The sequence below is a fragment of the Salmo salar genome, chromosome ssa02 (genome assembly GCF_905237065.1).
Source record: "Salmo salar chromosome ssa02, Ssal_v3.1, whole genome shotgun sequence".
In the NCBI taxonomy this organism is placed as follows: Eukaryota; Metazoa; Chordata; class Actinopteri; order Salmoniformes; family Salmonidae; genus Salmo; species Salmo salar.
In genome coordinates this window covers 83,949,988-83,970,814 of record NC_059443.1, presented here as the reverse complement: position 1 = coordinate 83,970,814, position 20,827 = coordinate 83,949,988, and the positions used below count along the sequence as shown (strand labels likewise).

At 43.3% G+C, this 20,827-nt stretch overlaps 2 protein-coding genes and 1 long non-coding RNA gene across 4 annotated transcripts in view; 1 reads left to right on the top strand and 2 right to left on the bottom strand.

Annotated features, from left to right (window-relative positions):
- Positions 1-291: 291 nt before the first annotated feature.
- LOC106591133 (UPF0472 protein C16orf72 homolog) lies at positions 292-6,222 on the bottom strand. The gene is made up of 4 exons (XM_014182322.2): positions 5,797-6,222; positions 4,527-4,607; positions 2,533-2,829; positions 292-1,521 (listed from the first exon to the last, which is right to left on the bottom strand). The coding sequence occupies exons 1-4, from the start codon at positions 5,993-5,995 to the stop codon at positions 1,247-1,249; spliced, it is 852 nt and encodes a 283-aa protein (XP_014037797.1). The 5' UTR covers positions 5,996-6,222; the 3' UTR covers positions 292-1,246.
- A 5,258-nt stretch (positions 6,223-11,480) lies between these two features.
- The window catches only part of LOC106595425 (broad substrate specificity ATP-binding cassette transporter ABCG2), a 29,636-nt gene continuing 20,289 nt past the window's right edge, over positions 11,481-20,827 (top strand). The window contains 2 exon segments of the mRNA XM_074112244.1: positions 11,481-11,499; positions 16,065-16,250. Of these exon segments, the coding sequence (XP_073968345.1) occupies positions 16,066-16,250 (185 nt within the window). The 5' untranslated portion in view covers positions 11,481-11,499; position 16,065.
- LOC106591135 (uncharacterized) lies at positions 13,849-15,042 on the bottom strand. 2 transcript variants are annotated; one of them, XR_001325232.2, is made up of 3 exons: positions 14,839-15,038; positions 14,598-14,685; positions 13,849-14,151 (listed from the first exon to the last, which is right to left on the bottom strand). It is a non-coding gene; the product is annotated as an uncharacterized lncRNA (long non-coding RNA). The 2 variants fall into 2 exon arrangements; XR_006762931.1 differs by having other exon boundaries at positions 14,598-15,042.

The following is a 20,827-nucleotide window of genomic DNA, read 5'->3' as shown; positions in this document are numbered from 1 at the left end:
AATAAATACTTGCCTGGTCTAAACAGCACCGGCCAGCCGGGCTAGTAGACCGCAATTAATACTAGCCTGGTCTAAACAGCACTGCACAGCCGGGCTAGTAGTCCACAATTAATACTAGCCTGGCCAACATTCAGGTCCAAAATATGTGCCATGCAATACATAAGACATTTCACTGGCAACCGGGCTAGTTAGGTACATTTACTACTAGCCTGGTCTCAACAGCACTATCCCCAGGCTAGCGGGCTAGCTTAATGTTCTTCCCTGATTTAAAAGAGAAAACATTAAAAACGGTTCATAGTTAAAAGCTTGGTTTGTTTAATGCCAGAATCATTATTTTACATTTTAAACAATTCAATGGTTTTGCATTTCTTTCTTTTTTTTTTACAATATGTACCACATGTATGTCTGCATCATACAACAGCAGCACCTAGTTGTCATAATGTATATACACAGTAAATAAGAGAAGAATTAGGGTTAAAGGTTAGAGAGAGACAGGAAGAGCTATGGGGGGGGCCTTTATAAAACAGAAATACACATGAATCCAGTCAGGATTGTGCTGAACGAACACACACACAGCCACACACACGTGCTGGTGGACACACACCCCAGAACTTCCCGCTGTGCCAGAGATAGCAGCTTCCTCAAAGGCAAAGACAAGTCACACACACACACACTTCGTGGCAGTACTGTCCAACACACACGCATCGAGAGGAGGGAGACAAGAGCCACAGACGCAGTCGCTTGAGAGGGGAGGGGCTACTATACAGGAAGGCTTCTAGGCCTCAGGACCCCAACTCTCTTCAACACACCTCTAGTAACCGGGGGGGGGTTCCCCACCTAGCCCACCACTCAGAACACATGGCCAACACAGTCTCATCCCAGCGGTCTAGACAGGCTGCTGGTGTGCTACCAGTCTGTTTGTGCTATCATTCCAAGTCCTTGTCATGCCAACCATGAGGAAAGGAGGGAACACAGGAAGAAGGGATGACAGAGGGAGAGGGATAAGTGGCTTTTTAATCATTTCCATTTTTCTTTATTTGAAAGCAACAGAGGGGGAGGGACCAGGTTGGGAGGGTTTGATTGGCCGGCCTGGTGCATGAGTCATCATCCAGTCAGCTCGGCCGCGACAGCAAAGTAGAAATATCTAGTATGCGTGGCGTGTGTAATTTGTGTGTGTGTGCGTGTGAAACGTGCCTTGAGCGTGTGTGTATGCATCATCGGTGTGCGTGCGTGATATCCGGGATACTCAGAGCATCCGGTTGCGTTTATGGGTGGGCGAGTCTGTGATGACATCACTGCACTGGGCAGATGCCCTCTTCCTATTGGCAGCAGCGGTTGCCGCGGCATTCTCCAAATGGAGCGCCATCTCCTCGGCGATGAAGGTGTTCAGGTCGACGTCGTGGAGACCGTTCCTACGGTTCCGACCCAGCTGCGGAGTGACGGGGCTGTCGCGTGTTAGGTGCGTCGGAGAGCCAGGGGCACCGGAACGAACAGATATACTGGCCATCGCCCCACTCAGGCCTGGAGGGGAATTATAACACAGGAGTCAGTAAAAATCAAGCAGTGTCTCTCCACATCTACCCAGACACCAAAATATTAGTGAGAGAGGTGGGAGAGAGAGAGAGAGAGAGAGAGAGAGAGAGAGAGGAGGGGGGAGAATCCCAATTGAATGTAATTTAAATCAGTTCCGTGGTTGCCATTGCGTCATGAAGAGGGCAGAGAGCTCCTGTACATTGTTTTAAACAGCTTTTTTTAACGACTTCTTGAATGTTTGAGCTACAATATCTGGTGGATTTGACCAATGGAGTTTCTGGCCTAATGGCCAGTCAGTCAGGGTTTGGCTAGGCAGCTAGCTGGACTAATGGCCAGTCAGTTTGTTAGGCTAGGTAGTTAGCTAGCTGGACTAATGGCCATTCAGTCAGGGTTTGGCTTGGCTAGGTAGCTGGACTAATGGCCAGTCAGTGAGAGTTTGGCTAGGAGGCTAGCTTAACTAATGGCCAGTCAGTCAGGGTTTGGCTAGGCAGCTAGCTGGACTAATGGCCAGTCAGTCAGGGTTTGGCTAGGCAGCTAGCTGGACTAATGGCCAGTCAGTCAGGGTTTTGCTAGGCAGCTAGCTGGACTAATGGCCAGTCAGTCAGGGTTTGGCTAAGCAGCTAGCTGGACTAATGGCAAGCCAGTTTGTCTTGGCTAGGTAGTCAGCTAGCTGGACTAATGGCCAGTCAGTCAGGGTTTGGCTAGGCAGCTAGCTGGACTAATGGCCAGTCAGTCAGGGTTTGGCTAGGCAGCTAGCTGGACTAATGGCCAGTCAGTCAGGGTTTGGCTAGGCAGCTAGCTGGACTAATGGCCAGTCAGTCAGGGTTGGGCTAGGCAGCTAGCTGGACTAATGGCCAGTCAGTTTGTTAGGCTAGGTAGTTAGCTGGCTATGTGATCATTTGAATGATGTATCAACACAGCCCTGGTTCCATGAACGATATGGCCTGTGGTGGGAGGAGTTGAGAGAGGCCTCGTAAAAGGACTGTGGGTCTGTCTCACCGTGCAGTGCGATGGCCTCTCTGAAGGGCTGCAGGTCAGCCTCGACAGACGACCCACTCTCCGTGGGCGGTGGCCTGCTGGGTGACATCACAGAGAGGGCGTGGCCGTGTTTGGGCATCTGTGCGTCGCGACGGGGGTTGCGTGGGGGCGGGGCCTTGCCACACAAAAAGCTGATGAGGTCCTCCCTCCTGATGTTTCTCCTCCTCTTCTTCACCCAGGCCAGCACGTCTTTATTACGACGCTGGTACGACCGCTGGACACCCAACTCATAGCTCTGCTGCTGGGACTCTAGTGACTCTGTTAGGGGGGAGAGAGAGAGAGAGAGAGGAGGGAGAGAGGTTGGTACCCTCCCTGGATGTAGTTGACTTTACCAGTGAGAAACAAGCTGTGTGTTACAGACTATGAAGACCAGTCAGTCAGTAGCTGTGTCCATAGCAGACGACCAGCAACACAGAATAGATAAATCAAGTCATTTACCACATTAACATTACAGGTAGCATTAGCCTCCTAGACGTTTACATAATGACTTACTGCGCTAATAGCAGGTAGCATTAGTCTCCAAGACATAATGACTTACTGTGCTAATAGCAGGTAGCATTACTCTCCAAGACGTTTACATAATGACTTACTGGGCTAACAGCAGGTAGCATTAGTCTCCAAGACGTTTACATAATGACTTACTGCGCTAATAGCAGGTAGCATTAGTCCTCAAGACGTTTACATAATGACTTACTGCGCTAATAGCAGGTAGCATTAGTCTCCAAGACGTTTACATAATGACTTACTGGGCTAACAGCAGGTAGCATCAGTCTCCAAGACGTTTACATAATGACTTACTGCGCTAATAGCAGGTAGCATTAGTCTCCAAGACATAATGACTTACTGCCCTAATAGCAGGTAGCATCAGTCTCCAAGACGTTTACATAATGACTTACTGCGCTAATAGCAGGTAGGATTAGTCTCCAAGACATAATGACTTACTGCGCTAATAGCAGGTAGCATTAGTCCTCAAGACGTTTACATAATGACTTACTGCGCTAATATAGCAGGTAGCATTAGTCTCCAAGACGTTTACATAATGACTTACTGCACTAATAGCAGGTATCATTAGTCTCCAAGACATAATGACTTACTGTGCTAACAGCAGGTAGCATTAGTCTCAAAGACGTTTACATAATGACTTACTGCGCTAATATAGCAGGTAGCATCAGTCTCAAAGACGTTTACATAATGACTTACTGCACTAACAGCAGGTAGCATTAGTCCTCAAGACGTTTACATAATGACTTACTGTGCTAATAGCAGGTAGCATTAGTCTCCAAGACGTTTACATAATGACTTACTGCACTAACAGCAGGTAGCATTAGTCCTCAAGACGTTTACATAATGACTTACTGGGCTAATAGCAGGTAGCATTAGTCTCCAAGACGTTTACATTATAGCATTAGTCTCCAAGACATTTACACAATGACTTACTGCGCTAATGGAATTAGTCTCCAAGCCCTTTACATAATGACTTACCGCACTAATAGCAGGTAGAATTAGTCTCCAAGACGTTTACATAATGACTTAATGCACTAATAGCATTGAAACTGAGCTCAATAGAAACATCCTCACCCCTGACTCTCACACACATGCATACAGGGTTGTATTTAACAATGCACACTGTAGAACGCATCTTGCAATGGAAAACAAAAACAAGCATTTTCTATTGGACAGGTTCCCCACATTGGAATGTTCGCTTCCATTTCATCCCTAGTGAACAGGACCCTGGTGGTCTAGCTACAGCACGGAGTATGGGTGTGTGGCTAGGGAAGAGAGGAGGGGAAGGGTTAGGGTGTGGGTGGTAGACTGTTGTTGTTCATCTGAGTGTCCCCGGGGAAACCATGTTAACAGCAGGGAGTTCATAGCCTGGTAAAACACAGACACTCAACAGTGTCACACAGCCAAGACAAAAACACACAATAAAACAAGTTAAACTCAGCATTAGTTACCTTTGTAGAGGTTGGTGACGGCAGTAGCTGCGTTCTGGAAAGGAACCCAGAGAGACAGCCCCTGTTGTTGACAAACTCTGTCTGAAAACACAAACAGGAAATGTTTACAATCGAAGAAACTGGACATTCACTATACCAATACATGCCATTAATTCCATGCTTGTGTCTAACACACGTCATCGACTGACAAGACTGCGACTGTGCCGGGCCAGCATAACTTTGAATAGACAACTTTCTATACTTGACCCTTCAACTTGCTTCAGCTTGGCTAAGCAACGCCATTTTGTCTGACTGAGCTGCATCAGTCTGACTTCACTGTGTTTATATGCCTTAGACCAAACCTATCGCAAAGAAAGCAGCGACAGTTATCTAGCTAGCTGAACACTGGCTTGGGCCATAACGGGCAAAACTAACGTAGTTATGACGGCATAGTGGTTGTTTTACTAAATATGTGAATGTAGAATACACCCTCAATATTGTGATGACTGGTAGACTAACGTTAGCTAGCTAGAATAACAATTATATAGTACCTCGGATAGCTAACATTAGTCATAATCCAATCGCCATTTTGTCCTAGTAACGCATTGTCAGCGTTATAATTCACCTCATCGTTAAATTGATAGGCCAGACTAGGTGAATGGTCAAGTGTTGTAATGTGCCAAGCAGACCGAGTGTAGAGACAACAGAAACAGCTTGGTCGTAAATAGCAAATAGTTATTTTCAACACAAGAACTCCTCCCTGCGCTTCGCCATTTTGTGCTGCTAACGGCGTTACGGCTATACTGTAAGTTAACTCGAGACAAATGTGCCAAACTCGACATTTAATATATTTTTAAAAGGATTGAACAAAGAAATGCAATCACTTGAATGATGTACAGCGGTCAAAATATATTAAAAAGTTGTATCTATGGTATCTTTAGTTAGTTCCGAGCTAACTACAGTACTGTTACTGGCCAACTGACAAGTTCCTGGACCTGACATGAGCGAACGTAAACTAGCTAGCTAAGTTAGCAGCCAGTTAACGTCGACAAGCTAGCAGGGGTTAAGATGACAATCTGTACATTTTTCTTGGACAATGTTAGTTATTTTATATATTACCTACATTTCTAACAGACTACAAGTAGGGTCTAAAATGGTTGCCAACAAAAACAGCAAGCTAGATAGCGTTAATGCCCTTTGTAGCCTTGCCACTCGAGTCTGATAGCTTTTTGCTAATTGGCAGCTATCTTAGTTAGCTAATGCTAGCTAGTTGTTAGTGAAGTATTCGGACCTTTGTATAGCTGGGCGACAGCAGTGGCGGAATTTTGGAAAAGATGCCATAGTTTCTGCTGACTTTGCTCCGACTCCTCCTCGCTTGGCTCCTCTTGCTCCGCCTCGGCCAAACACTGCCGCTCCCATTTGGAGAACCAATGTTCGGGACCGTGCTCCTGGATCTCCGCTTCGCCCTCCTCCTTCTTCTTCTCCTCCATAATAAATCGCAATTAAGCGTCTATTACGTTACGGTTTATTATATGTGACCCCGTTTTTTCCCCCCTTATAGATGTGAATACTAATCGGATGATTGGTAACTAGCCGTAGAAACGCTCAAAAACAGCTGTTGTTCAAGCTAGATCCGCATTGTGAAAACATTGGGTGGCTAAACGCTAGCTAGCTAGTCGTCATCGCCCCGGTTCTAAACAAACTGAAGGAGTCGTCGACAGAAAAAACATGTAAACATGCTTGTTAACAAAACCCCGCCTATTTCTCACTATGCTAAAGAACGATTGGCCACAGTGGTGCTTAGGCGTGGTTTTGCGAATTATCCTCAAATCTTCATTGGATGTAGGGGAAGAGAACGTCATAGAACAACAATGTTGATCCTGCCCCTTACTGTCAAACGGTGTCTGTCCAGGGGGAACCGTGTTATCAGGTTCCTTGCGAAGGCCCTACGCCATGCAAGTTGACGTTTAACATGGTTAAGGTTATGCTTAGGGTTGTTAGGGTTTAGTGTATGGACGTCCCAAAGATCCCAGATAACTATTCGCGGGGGTGGAAGTTTACAAACTATATTATTTAGCCTCAAATTCTGGCCTACAGTCAGAAAGTAGCCCAATAATGTAAAACAATGACCCCCTTTAGCAGACCAGCCAACCTGGACAAAGTGCTTGCTTTTTTTGTTTGCTTGTTACAGGTTGTCATCCATCCTAGATCAAACAATAATGTTAGATCCATAAAGTTAGGCCAGATAACAGCTTACATTTAGATTTTTAAGGCAATTTTTAAAGGGTTTCAAAGGTCAAATCTGGTTAAAATGGCCATATTTGTATTGATTTATTTTATTTAACCTTTATTTAGGCAAGTCAGTTAATAACAAATTCTTATTTACAATGACGGCCTAGAACTGTTCGTCGTCAGCACAAGAAATGTTAATCGGGAGCTTCATGAAATTAGTTTCCATGGCCGAGCAGTCGCACACAAACCTAAGATTGCCATGCGCAATGCCAAGTGTCGGCTTGGCGTAAAACTCGCTGCCATTGGACTCTGGAGCAGTGGAAACGCTTTCTCTGGAGTGATGAATCCCACTTCACCATCTGGCAGTCCGACGGATGAATCTGGGTTTGGCGGATGCCAGGAGAACGCTACTTGCCCCAAGGCATATTTCCAACTGTAAAGTTTGGTGGAGGAGGAATAATGTTCTGGGGCTGTTTTTCATGGTTCGGGCTAGGCTCCTTAAATCCAGGTAAGGGGAATCTTAATGCTACAGCATACAATGACATTCGAGACGTTTCTGTGCTTACAACTTTGTGGCAACAGTTTGGGGAAGGTCCTTTCCTGTTTCAGCATGACAATGGTTTGTCGAGTTAGATGTGGAAGAACTTGACTGGCTTGCACAGAGCCCTGACCTCAACCCCATCGAACACCTTTGGGATGAATTGAAACGTCGACTGCGAGCCAGGCCTAATCGCCCAACATCAGTGCCCGACCTCACTATAACCTGTTAGTTCATATTCCTTTGCCACTGTGATATATAGGCAATAAGAACACACTTTGGCAGAATAAATTCAACCACACTTTTGTTTCATCACAAAACCGGACAGCAACATTTGTATTTGTACTTATTCTGGATGCCCTTACTCTTCCTGGGGTCCAGGAAAAAATTAAGGCAGTTATACAATTTTAAAAACATTACAATACATTAACAACAGATTTCACAACACACTAATAAGTGTGTGTCCTCAGGCCCCTACTCTACTACCACATATCTACAACACACTAAGTGTGAGTCCTCAGGCCCTCTACTCTACTACCACATATCTACAACATTAAGTGTGAGTCCTCAGGCCCTCTACTCTACTACCACATATCTACAACACATTAAGTGTGTGCCCTCAGGCCCCTACTCTACTACCACATATCTACAACACATTAAGTGTGTGTCCTCAGGCCCCTACTCTACTACCACATATATACAACACACTAAGTGTGTGTCCTCAGGCCCCTACTCCACTACCATATATCTAGAACACACTAAGTGTGTGTCCTCAGGCCCCTACTCCACTACCACATATCTAGAACACACTAAGTGTGTGTCCTCAGGCCTCTACTCCACTACCACATATCTACAACACAAAATCCATGTGTACGTGTGTATAGTCAATGGAGAAATGGAGCTGCCTCCGCTATTCCAGCACCATTTCAACGTCAACGTATTTCCATCCACGGCTAATTTAGGAAAGTGAAGATTTTAGCTAACTAGCTAGCCACCGGAGAACAACACAACGAGATGCAACAATAAAAAAAGATATATTGGTAAATGACGTGCGCTTTTGATGTGATTGGGGCGAAGCCAAATCCAAACTGGCTTTCCTTGACACCTTTTTTTTTGTTGGTGTGCCAGGACCATTCACGGTTGAGTTCACTCAGTTTTGCTCAAAGATGGTGGACTATTATTTTAACATTGTTTTTATCAAGGGAAGGCAAGTGCTCTCTGGCTTCCCTTGCATTCAGTACTATGGGCGACAAACAATGTCATACTCTTTTTGACCAGACAGCATCAGATAGATGGCGTACACATACAGAGACAGAGGGGCGCTGTTTCACTCGCTTGGATGCTTTCTCCCGTGAGATACATTCAGCCTCTTGTGAATTGAAGGAAAATTATGAAACATAAAAATAGAAAGATCCATTTATTTTTCTTTGGCCATTTCTTGGGGAAGCCAGGCTTCCCTTTGCACCCATGATTACATACCAGTGGGTACAATGGATTCTCTACACTATACTTTCTTGTTTTTGTCACAAACTGAAATTAAGCGAACTATTAGAATTTTATCAAAACAGGAAATGGTGGAGTGATTTCTGCATAAAATAGTCATTTTATCTTGATCTGTTCAGTGAATTTTGGTCAGAATCTGTGACTATCCTATTTGGATGCTTGTACATTTTACCCCCTTTAAAATTACATTTACAGTTTCAATATCTCTGTCTCAGAAAGTACAATTCTTACGAGGTAAAGTTCTTCTGGTTCAGTGGGGTCTCCCAGTTTTCTCAGAGGGTCAACGTCCTCTAGGTCCTTAGTGGTGGTCAACTATAGCTGAAAACATCAGAATGTTCATATTTTCTGTATTTTTCCATGTTTTAAAGCATAATAACTGTAATGAAAAGTAAATGAATGCATCCATTCCGTAGTCTGTGTTTTATTATCCACTCAGGTTTAGTTGAGAATTTCAGGATATTTGACCTAAATCTATTACACCTAAACCTAGACCTAACTTTGTGTATCTAAAATTGTTTGTTCAAGGATGAATGACAGCTTGTACCAAGCAAAACAATTAAAATTAAATTCCAGATTGGCAGGTCTACTACTGTTAAATCTAAGACTACACACTGACTACACTTTAGCTAGCTAGCTAGCATAACTGTATGAAAGGGTAAATGAATGCCTCCATTCCATAGTCTAAGTGTTTTAGACATTAGCTAGCTAGTTAGCAGAGCAGTAGATCAAAACATAGTTTTGTATTACTTAGCCTAGGTAATTGTTTGTACAGTATGTCGACTTTGGCGTCTACTTCAGAACTCATGGCTTTTTACAAGGATGAGCATCAGATTATTGAAAGGGGAGAAGACCACCCTCAGTCTGGCCATGTGAGGAAGACCACCCTCAGTCTGGCCATGTGGAGAAGACCACTAGAAGTCTGGCCATGTGGAGAAGACCACTAGAAGTGTGGCTGTCAAGTCCTCCTCTTGTTCACCATCCAAAGGACACAGGGACAACTCAATTTTCCAACTCAATCTTTTTTATTTTTAGTTTGCCTTCAGTTGATTGGTCTGTCCAGTAATTTAGCCAGTAAATTAGGTTGTAAACCTTTAAAGACAGAACAAAAAGTTACCATCTTAATTAAACATTTTAATGAACTTAAACTAGTTTAAACATTTAAATAACATTGTAAATAACTAAGATGAATTAACCATTTAAGCCTTTTACCATTGGCGTCTTTGGACTGAACCTGTGAGTGAACTTGGAGTTTTCCCTCTGAAGTTTGTTCTTCTGAATGACTGACACCCTCCATGCCTTCACAGGTGCTCCAAATCAGTGAAAATTATTGATCAGGTGACAAGCAGCCGGTTTGCTGCTGCTGGTGCACTCTGGGAAGTGTAGTTCTTTGACTCACTCCTGATATTCAGCTCAACAGTGGCCATGTGGAGAAGTGCAACTATAGTGAGGGGTAACTTACCACCTTGGTCAGGACCAGCATGAGGGATAAAGTTTATCCTGTGTCGGTGACTGTAGCTATTAAGTTTGAGCATCTTAGCAATACAATGTGTTCTATACAGCAGTCAACATTCTACAAGAGACACTTAATCAATTATATAATCATTAACCAGGTTACCCCTGATACCAGCCTTAGATGAGTGATAACTCAGATCTAGAATGTTGTCATTGATGAGAATTAATTAAAAAAAAATCAACTGACATTGTATACTGAACCAAAATATAAACGCAACATACAACAATTTCCAGATTTTACTGAGTTACAGTTCATGTAAGGAAATCAGTAAATTGAAAAAAATGTTTTAGGCCCTAATCTATTGATTTCACATGACTGGGCAGGGGCGCAGCCATGGGTGAGCCCGGGAGGGCATAGGCCCACCCACTGGGGAGCCAGGCCCAACCAATCAGAATTAGTTTAATCAGCTGTTGGGGTGTCTGGTCTCAGACAATCATGCAGGTGAAGAAGCCAGATGTGGATGTCCTGGGCTGGCGTGGTTACACTGGTTTTCAGTCCAGTTGGAGGTAATGCCAAATTCTCTAAAACAACATTGGAGGTGGCTTATGGTAGAGAATTGAACATTCAAATCTCTGGCAACAGCTCTGGTGGACATTCCTGCAGTCAGCATGCCAATTGCACGCTCCTTCAGTGGCATTGTGTTGTGTGACAAAACTGCACATTTTAGAGTGATCTTTTATTGTCCCCAGTAATGATCATGCTGTTTAATCAGTTTCTTGATATGCCACACCTGTCAGATAGATGGATTATCTTGACAAAGGAGAAATACTCATTAACAGGGGATGTAAACAAATGTGTGCACCAAATTTGAGAGAAATCAGCTTTTCTGTGCGTATGGAACATTAATGGAATGTTGTTTTTTCATCTCATGAAACATTGGACCAACACTTTACATATATTTTGTTCAGTATAGTTTTCATGACCAGAGACAAATCTTCACAGGAACAGTATTTTTTTATTCAGAGTTTATCCATTCACACAGTCTGGATCTATAGGATCCTTCCCACTATTATGATTGATATGTCAAGTGGTAAAATCCCAAGTTATTAACTAAAAGTTTATGGAAAAACTGCACTTGTCCTCGTGTGAAAATGACAGTTTATTATATATCCTACAGCTGTGATGTCATCAATCGGCAGGTAGCCTAGTGGTTAGAGTGTTGGGCCAGTCACTGGACGGTTGCTGGATCGAATCCCCGAGCTGACAAGGTAAAAATCTGTCGTATCCCCCTTTCCCCAATCAAATCAATCCTAACTTACGTAGCACATTTCTTACAACAAATCCATTCCAAGGTGTTCAGAGTCGGGCACGGAAAGGGATGTGGCTCTTAACATCCTTCCTGTTGGCAGGTCTCTATATGTGACCACTTCCTCTTGGCAGGTCTCTATAGGTGACCAGGGGATTCTCTACCACATGAGAATGCCTCCATGGAGCTCATCAGTGGAACCATGCAGCCTATTTTGGCGGTTCACAATATCAGCTGTACGGATGTGGAATGAGTGTGGAGGAAGCCAACCAACCAGGTGCAGTCAGTGGAGGACCTGTACCCGGCCGGAGACTATAACCCTCTGTCCCAGGAGCCCACAGAGGAGGATACTCAGTGGCTATGGAACTCTCTCCGTGTGTAGGTTCAGTAGAATGGCATGTCTCCTTGAACCTATCCTGAACAACCGCTACCCCTCCCTTTCATCCGGACATTGTAAAAAAAACAAGGGCACCTGGGGCATGCAGGCATTCTGGCTGGCATGGCGCTGTCGGTGGAGCAGCAGGAGGCTATATGGCAGGCAGGCAACAGTTGGACAGCGCATCAACCCCAACTGGCACAACATGAGGAGAGGGAGGTTGACGGACAGCAGTTCTGGATCAGTGGTTAGGACCAAGCAAGTTACTCGGTCGCTGCTTAAAGGCTCCTCAGATCAGTCGTTGGATGGGGTGTTGTCTGTAAAGTGGGGCACAGATAACAAAGAGGGCATCAAGGCATTCAAAATGGTTACAGGGATGGATGTGCAAGGTCACAGGGTCTGGGATCCTGGGTGCCTCACCGGATGGTCTGGGATCCTGGGTGCCTCACCGGATGGTCTGGGATCCTGGGTGCCTCACCGGATGGTCTGGGATCCAGGGTGCCTCACCGGATGGTCTGGGATCCAGGGTGCCTCACCGGATGGTCTGGGATCCAGGGTGTCTCACCGGATGGTCTGGGATCCAGGGTGTCTCACCGGATGGTCTGGGATCCAGGGTGTCTCACCGGATGGTCTGGGATCCAGGGTGTCTCACCGGATGGTCTGGGATCCAGGGTGCCTCACCGGATGGTCTGGGATCCAGGGTGTCTCACCGGATGGTCTGGGATCCTGGGTGTCTCACCGGATGGTCTGGGATCCAGGGTGTCTCACCGGATGGTCTGGGATCCTGGGTGTCTCACCGGATGGTCTGGGATCCAGGGTGTCTCACCGGATGGTCTGGGATCCTGGGTGTCTCACCGGATGGTCTGGGATCCTGGGTGTCTCACCGGATGGTCTGGGATCATGGGTGCCTCACTGGATGGTCTGGTGGGCAACACAGAGGTGGTGGAGGTCAAGTGTTCCTATGGTGCCTAAAGGGACCTGACCATTGAAGAGGGAGTGAAGTTGAAGGATTTCTATATCCAAGTGGAGGGAGGGTCTTACTGCCTCTGTGAAGACCATCCTTACTGACACCAGGTCCAAGGTCAGCTCCACATCACTGGAAGGGACACCTGCTTCTTCATTGTCGTGGACCCCCAAAGCCTCCATCACCATCCCCATACAGCGGGATGACCTCTGGCAGACTCCTATTGCTGGACTAGAGGAGTGTTTCAAGGACCACATGCTCCCAAAGTCGGCACTGCAACAGTGAACATCTGTAAATATCTTGTAAATAGTTTTTAAACACTGGCACTGGATCATCACTCGTCATGGGCCTCGTCCTCCTGTCAGTACCTGTTTTCAGGGAGCCAATGGTCCAAAAATATTCCTCATAGTTCATACACACACGCTAGACTCCCAGAATAAGTTATATTATATACAAGCAGCCAACTAAAGTAATGTAGTTAAAGTAAGTTCAATCACAAAGACTTTTCTGAGTGCATCTCTTCACAGTTTCATTCAGTAGTATAAAAACTGCATTTTATCATGGACACAGTGGGAATTTATATCTGTGATGTTCTAATTATTTCTTACCCCCTTCGCTGTGTGGAGCTTCCTTTTCTGGTAAATACAGGGCAATTTTTCTTTCCTAAGAGAAAATGCAGCTGCCTGAGCATTTTCAATAATTAAAGTAGTTAGCAGATGTTTCTGTTTAGTTCATTTTGCTGTTGTACCAGGTAATTTAGAAAATGCAACAGCACAGCATCATGTCAGTCCTCCTCAAACTATTAATTAGCCAGGTGAGTTTGTAGATATATCTGCACAGTATGCTTGTTTGTCAGCTAACTAGCCAGAGAGTTTAAGTGGAATGATTAACTCACAATATTTACATTTAACTGACAATATTTCAAATTAACTGCCAACATCAAAGCAAAGCAACATCAAACCAAAGGCCTACCTGCTATCCTGGCATCATCCTTTGTGCCTGGAACTTCAATGTTACCATTGAACTCCAAATAAGAAGTAAGTAGAGTTGGATAGGACACACCCTACGAAAATCCTCTGGACTGCTTAACGAGAGAGAGAGAGAGAGATAGAGAGAGAGAGAGAGATGAGAGAGAGAGAGAGAGAGAGAGAGAGAGAGTACATCTAAGGATGGGAGAGACATCACTTCCAGCAGATGTTCTTGCTGAGGGTGGTGTTGGTCATGCCCTGCTTCTCATGGGGTTAGCCTGATGTTCCGCATGTCACGCCTCATGTCTAAAACATGGCGAAAAAGGGGACAACAAGTCAAAATGTCAATGCAGGTCTTTTTCAATCCTGTATCACCAACTTTATCTGGACAGAAAACACATTGTTTAAAGTAATACAAACAAACCTTGGACAGTCTAGGGTACTATTTGCCCAAAGAGGTGAAGTATTGCAATGAGTCCTTTGTGAGCTAGCTAGCCAACTTTAGCTAAAGTAGCTAACTAGCCAACCAAGGTACCTAACTAGTTAGCCAACTTTAGCTAATGTAACTAACTAGCCAACCAAGGTACCTAACTAGCTAGCCAACTTTAGCTAATGTAACTAACTAGCCAACCAAGGTACCTAACTAGCTAGCCAACTTTAGCAAATGTAGATAACTAGCCAACCAAGGTACCTAACTAGCTAGCCCACCAGGCAATATTTAGCTAGCTAGTTAGTTAATAACATTAGCTTACCGTCCATGTAGTCAGACTCTTCTTAGCGGTGACATGCTAGCTAACCAACTATCCTTGCCATGGTGCCGGCCTAACGTTAGCTAGTTCACTACAAAGGCCAGAAGGTAATTAAAATTATAGTAATGTGAAAATACTAAGGTAGCTAGCTAGGTAATTTGAAAAATAGTAAAGAAGAATATACACGACAAATACACAATATCAATTACTTACACGACAAAACAAAAAAGGACATAATATCTACTTGCTAGGTTACTTGATACTTGTTGATGAGAGTTTGCATGGAGAAATGTGTCTTGAGGGATGACGTCAAAGCTTGCAACAGGATGTGTAGTTCTGTATGATAGCCACATTAGCGGCTAATTAGCGTTTCATTTTTGGGAGGTAATTATATGTGAATATATTGATAAAAGTTCCCTTGTCCGAGAGAGATTTCCATGGTTATCAAAAACGTCACGCCAGGGTAAGACTACACCAAACACAAACCTGGTATGAAGTAGTTCTAAAATCTCAGATGGGGAAATGACTGGTGTAAAAAACAATTGGAACCATTTCCTGGTTTTACCGCTATGTTTTAGGGGTATTATGACCCATACTGTGGTACTCTATAGTCTGATAATGAAGATGTACACAGGTGAAGACCAATGATGTAGATAAACCCTGGATGACTGACAGGGGGCGCTGTGTTGAAGCCACCGCTCAGCCATCTAAATACACTAGATGACTGACAGGAGGCGCTGTGTTGTACTCCTCCTCCATTGGAAGATATAGAAATGCATGTATTATGTCTACACCTCTACTGTGGGGCTCTGTTACTACATTCTACATTCGTTTTGACACATTTATTCTGCAGATACACACACACATATATATATATATATATATATATATAGTATTAAAACATTTTTCTTTAAGTCTTTTCCTCCTCTACATCAGAGTATATAATTCTGTCCTTGAAACATTTAATTCCATTCATTCCTATGGAGGACTGCTCCGACCGGGGAGTTCCAATATGGCCAACTGGTGACTTCAAGCCACTCAGTTGCAAATATATAGCATCAGCAGTCTAGGGTTTATATACACATCATTGGTGAAGACAGGCGTCGTTGCACGTGCTGCCGTGCTCTCCTGTTGTCAAGGTCAAGGCCAAGGTTCAAAGTTCAACATCCTGCCCTCTGGTAGGGCGTGGCCACACCCATGCCCCTGTGTGATTGGTTGACAAGGGGCGTAAGGAGGCGGGGCAGGGCAATCTGGGAACATTGCCTTGAAGTTAGAACATAGGTTAGATAGCTACTGCAGCAGACAACTCCCCTCTCTCTCTGTCTGTCTCTCACTTTATCTATCTAACATAATTTTTTCTCTGTTCCCTTCTTTCTCTCTCTGTCTTCCCTGTCTTCCCTGTCTTCTCTCTCTCTTTCTCTCTCTCTCCCCCCTCTCTCTCTCTCTCCTTCTCCCTCTTTCTGTGAGGAGGATGTCTAAGCCCCAGAATGGTGAGCCAGGCAGCCCAGCAGGAGTCCCAGCAGCAGATGATCCAGAGGTGATGTTCCAGGTGCCTGGTCCAACCGTCTCCTTCTCCAGACTACACTACTCTGTCATGGAGAGCAATGGACTCTGCCACAAGAGAGAAACTGAGAAACACATCCTCAAAGACGTTAGGTAGGGGAATGGGTGTGGGGGGGGGATGAGAGAGAGAGAGAGACAGAGAGACCATGGTAAAGAAAAAAAATTTGTTAATACTTGTCCATCTGTGTGTGTAAATGGCTGTGTTTATACAGATGAGGTCCTAGATCTGTGGTTATGGTTCGTATCCACAGTGCCTTCAGGTCCTAGATCAGTGCTTTGTATCTACAGTGCCTTCAGGTCCTAGATCAGTGGTTATGGTTCGTATCCACAGTGTCTTCAGGTCCTAGATCAGTGGTTCGTATCCACAGTGCCTTTAGGTCCTAGATCAGTGGTTATGGTTCGTATCCACAGTGTCTTCAGGTCCTAGATCAGTGGTTTGTATCCACAGTGCCTTTAGGTCCTAGATCAGTGGTTCGTATCCACAGTGCCTTCAGGTCCTAGATCAGTGGTTATGGTTCGTATTCACAGTGCCTTCAGGTCCTAGATCAGTGGTTATGGTTCGTATTCACAGTGTCTTCAGGTCCTAGATCAGTGGTTAGTATCTACAGTGCCTTCAGGTCCTAGATCAGTGGTTAGTATCTACAGTGCCTTCAGGTCCTAGATCAGTGGTTATGGTTAGTATCTACAGTGTCTTCAGGTCCTAGATCAGTGGTTATGGTTAGTATCTACAGTGTCTTCAGGTCCTAGATCAGTGGTTAGTATCTACAGTGTCTTCAGAAAGTATTCCCCTCCCTTGAGTTTTTACATATTTTATTGTGTTACAAAGTGGGATTAAAACTGATTTTATAACAATCTATATAAAATACTCTGTAATGTCAAAGTGAATTTTAACATTCGTAAAACATTAATGACAAATAAAAAACTCATATGTCTTGTATGTATTGACAATGAAATACAGAAATAGCTCATTTACTTAAGTATACAACCCCCTGAGTCAATAAATGTTAGAATTGCATTTGGCAGCGATTAGAGCTGTGAGTCTTTCTGGGTAAGTCTCTAAGAGCTTTACACACCTGGATTGTACATTATTTGCACATTATACTTGAAAAAAATTATTCAAGGTCTGTCAAGATGGTTGTTGATCATTGCTAGAAAGCCATTTTCAAGGCATGCCATAGACTTTCCAGCCAATTTAAGTCAAAACTGTAACTTGGTCACTCAGGAACATTCAACAGGATAAATACAACATTCTGTATTTATTTATCTGTATATGTTATGTGTGTATATTATTGTACTAATCTAGGAATGTAATTTACTATTATGTAGTAATTTCTACCTTACTTTGTTTTCACTCTTGCGATGCCCAAAGCAGAGAACACACTATTGTAATATTTGTTTATGTGTCAATTGATCCCATAAAGGATGGGTTGCTAACTGCCAATTTGACACGAAAATACAATTTCATTCATTCATTCAACGTCTTCTTGGGAGCAACTCTAGTGTATATCTGGCCTTGTGTTTTAGGTTATTGTCCTGCTGAAAGGTGAATTTGTCTCCCAGTGTCTGTTGGAAAGCAGACTGAACCAGGTTTTCTTCGAGGATTTGACCTGTGCTTAGCTCTATTCTGTTTATTTTCAACCCAACAAACTCCCTAGTCCTTAACAATAACAAGCATACCCATAACATGATGCAGTCACCACCATGATTGAAAATATGAAGAGTGGTACTCAGTGATGTGTTGTATTGGATTTTCCCCAAACATAACACTTTCTATTCAGGACATAAAGTTCATTTCTTTGCAGTTTTACTTTAGTGCCTTGTTGCAAACAGGATGCATCTTTTGGCAAATGTTTAATCTGAACAGGCTTCCTTCTTTTCACTCTGTCATTTAGATTAGTATTTTGGAGTAACTACAATGTTGTTGATCCATCCTCAGTTTTCTCCTATCACAACCATTAAACTCTGTAACTGTTTTAAAGTCGCCATTGGCCTCATGGTGAAATCACTGAGTGATTTCCTTCCTTCCTTCCCAGCAACTGAGTTAGGAGGGTTGCCAGTATCTTTGTAGTGAATGGATGTATTGATGTTGTAGTGACTGGATGTATTGATGTTGTAGTGACTGGATATATTGATGTTGTAGTGACTGGATGTATTGATGTTGTAGTGACTGGATATATTGATATTGTAGTGACTGGATATATTGATGTTGTAGTGATGTTGTAGTGACTGGATGTATTGATGTTCTGGTGACTGGATATATTGATGTTGTAGTGATGTTGTAGTGACTGGATGTATTGATGTTGTAGTGACTGGATGTATTGATGTTATTGTGACTGGATGTATTGACGTTGTAGTGACTGGATGTATTGATGTTGTAGTGACTGGATGTATTGATGTTGTTGTGACTGGATGTATTGATGTTGTAGTGACTGGATGTATTGATGTTGTAGTGACTGGATGTAGTGATGTTGTAGTGACTGGATGTGTTGATGTTGTAGTGACTGGATGTATTGATGTTGTAGTGACTGGATGTATTGATGTTGTAGTGACTGGATGTATTGATGTTGTAGTGATGTTGTAGTGACTGGATGTATTGATGTTGTAGTGACTGGATGTAGTGACTGGATGTAGTGATGTTGTAGTGACTGGATGTAGTGATGTTGTAGTGACTGGATGTATTGATGTTGTAGTGACTGGATGTAGTGATGTTGTAGTGACTGGTCGTAGTGATGTTGTAGTGACTGGATGTATTGATGTTGTAGTGACTGGATGTAGTGATGTTGTAGTGACTGGATGTATTGATGTTGTAGTGACTGGATGTATTGATGTTGTAGTGACTGGATGTATTGATGTTGTAGTGACTGGATGTATTGATGTTGTAGTGACTGGATGTAGTGGTGTTGTAGTGACTGGATGTAGTGATGTTGTAGTGATGTTGTAGTGCCTGGATGTAGTGATGTTGTAGTGACTGGATATATTGATGTTGTAGTGACTGGATGTAGTGATGTTGTAGTGACTGGATATATTGATGTTGTAGTGACTGGATGTAGTGATGTTGTAGTGACTGGATATATTGATGTTGTAGTGACTGGATGTATTGATGTTGTAGTGACTGGATGTAGTGATGTTGTAGTGACTGGATGTATTGATGTTGTAGTGACTGGATGTAGTGATGTTGTAGTGACTGGATGTATTGATGTTGTAGTGACTGGATGTAGTGACTGGATGTATTGATGTTGTAGTGACTGGATGTATTGATGTTGTAGTGACTGGGTGCAGTGATGTTGTAGTGACTGGATGTAGTGATGTTGTAGTGACTGGATGTAGTGATGTTGTAGTGACTGGATGTAGTGATGTTGTAGTGACTGGATGTAGTGACTGGATGTAGTGATGTTGTAGTGACTGGATGTAGTGACTGGATGTATTGATGTTGTAGTGACTGGATGTAGTGACTGGATGTATTGATGTTGTAGTGATGTTGTAGTGACTGGATGTAGTGATGTTGTAGTGACTGGATATATTGATGTAGAAGTGATGTTGTAGTGACTGGATGTATTAATGTAGTAGTGACTGGATATATTGATGTTGTAGTGACTGGATGTAGTGACTGGATGTATTGATGTTGTAGTGACTGGATATATTGATGTTGTAGTGACTGGATGTAGTGATGTTGTAGTGACTGGATGTAGTGATGTTGTAGTGACTGGATGTGTTGATGTTGTAGTGACTGGATGTATTGATGTTGTAGTGACTGGATGTATTGATGTTGTAGTGACTGGATGTATTGATGTTGTAGTGACTGGATGTATTGATGTTGTAGTGATGTTGTAGTGACTGGATGTATTGATGTTGTAGTGACTGGATGTGTTGATGTTGTAGTGACTGGATGTATTGATGTTGTAGTGACTGGATGTATTGATGTTGTAGTGACTGGATGTATTGATGTTGTAGTGATGTTGTAGTGACTGGATGTATTGATGTTGTAGTGACTGGATGTATTGATGTTGTAGTGACTGGATGTAGTGACTGGATGTAGTGATGTTGTAGTGACTGGATCTATTGATGTTGTAGTGACTGGATGTAGTGATGTTGTAGTGACTGGATGTAGTGATGTTGTAGTGACTGGATGTGTTGATGTTGTAGTGACTGGATGTGTTGATGTTGTAGTGACTGGATGTATTGATGTTGTTGTGACTGGATGTATTGATGTTGTAGTGACTGGATGTATTAATGTTGTAGTGACTGGATATATTGATGTTGTAGTGACTGGATGTATTGATGTTGTAGTGACTGGATATATTGATGTTGTAGTGACTGGATGTATTGATGTTGTAGTGACTGGATGTATTAATGTTGTAGTGACTGGATATATTGATGTTGTAGTGACTGGATGTATTGATGTTGTAGTGACTGGATGTATTGATGTTGTAGTGACTGGATGTAGTGATGTTGTAGTGACTGGATGTAGTGATGTTGTAGTGACTGGATGTATTGATGTTGTAGTGACTGGATGTATTGATGTTGTAGTGACTGGATGTATTGATGTTGTAGTGATGTTGTAGTGACTGGATGTATTGATGTTGTAGTGACTGGATGTAGTGATGTTGTAGTGACTGGATGTAGTGACTGGATGTAGTGATGTTGTAGTGACTGGATGTAGTGATGTTGTA

Excerpts from the sequence above, each read along its gene's own strand:
- LOC106591133 (XM_014182322.2), bottom strand. The coding sequence starts at position 5,995 with ATGGAGGAGAAGAAGAAGGAGGAGGGCGAAGCGGAGATCCAGGAGCAC. Across the intron at positions 4,608-5,796 it reads TGTCGCCCAGCTATACAAAG|ACAGAGTTTGTCAACAACAG; the intron begins GTCCGAATACTT and ends TTGTGTTTTCAG. Across the intron at positions 2,830-4,526 it reads CGTCACCAACCTCTACAAAG|AGTCACTAGAGTCCCAGCAG; the intron begins GTAACTAATGCT and ends CCCCCCTAACAG.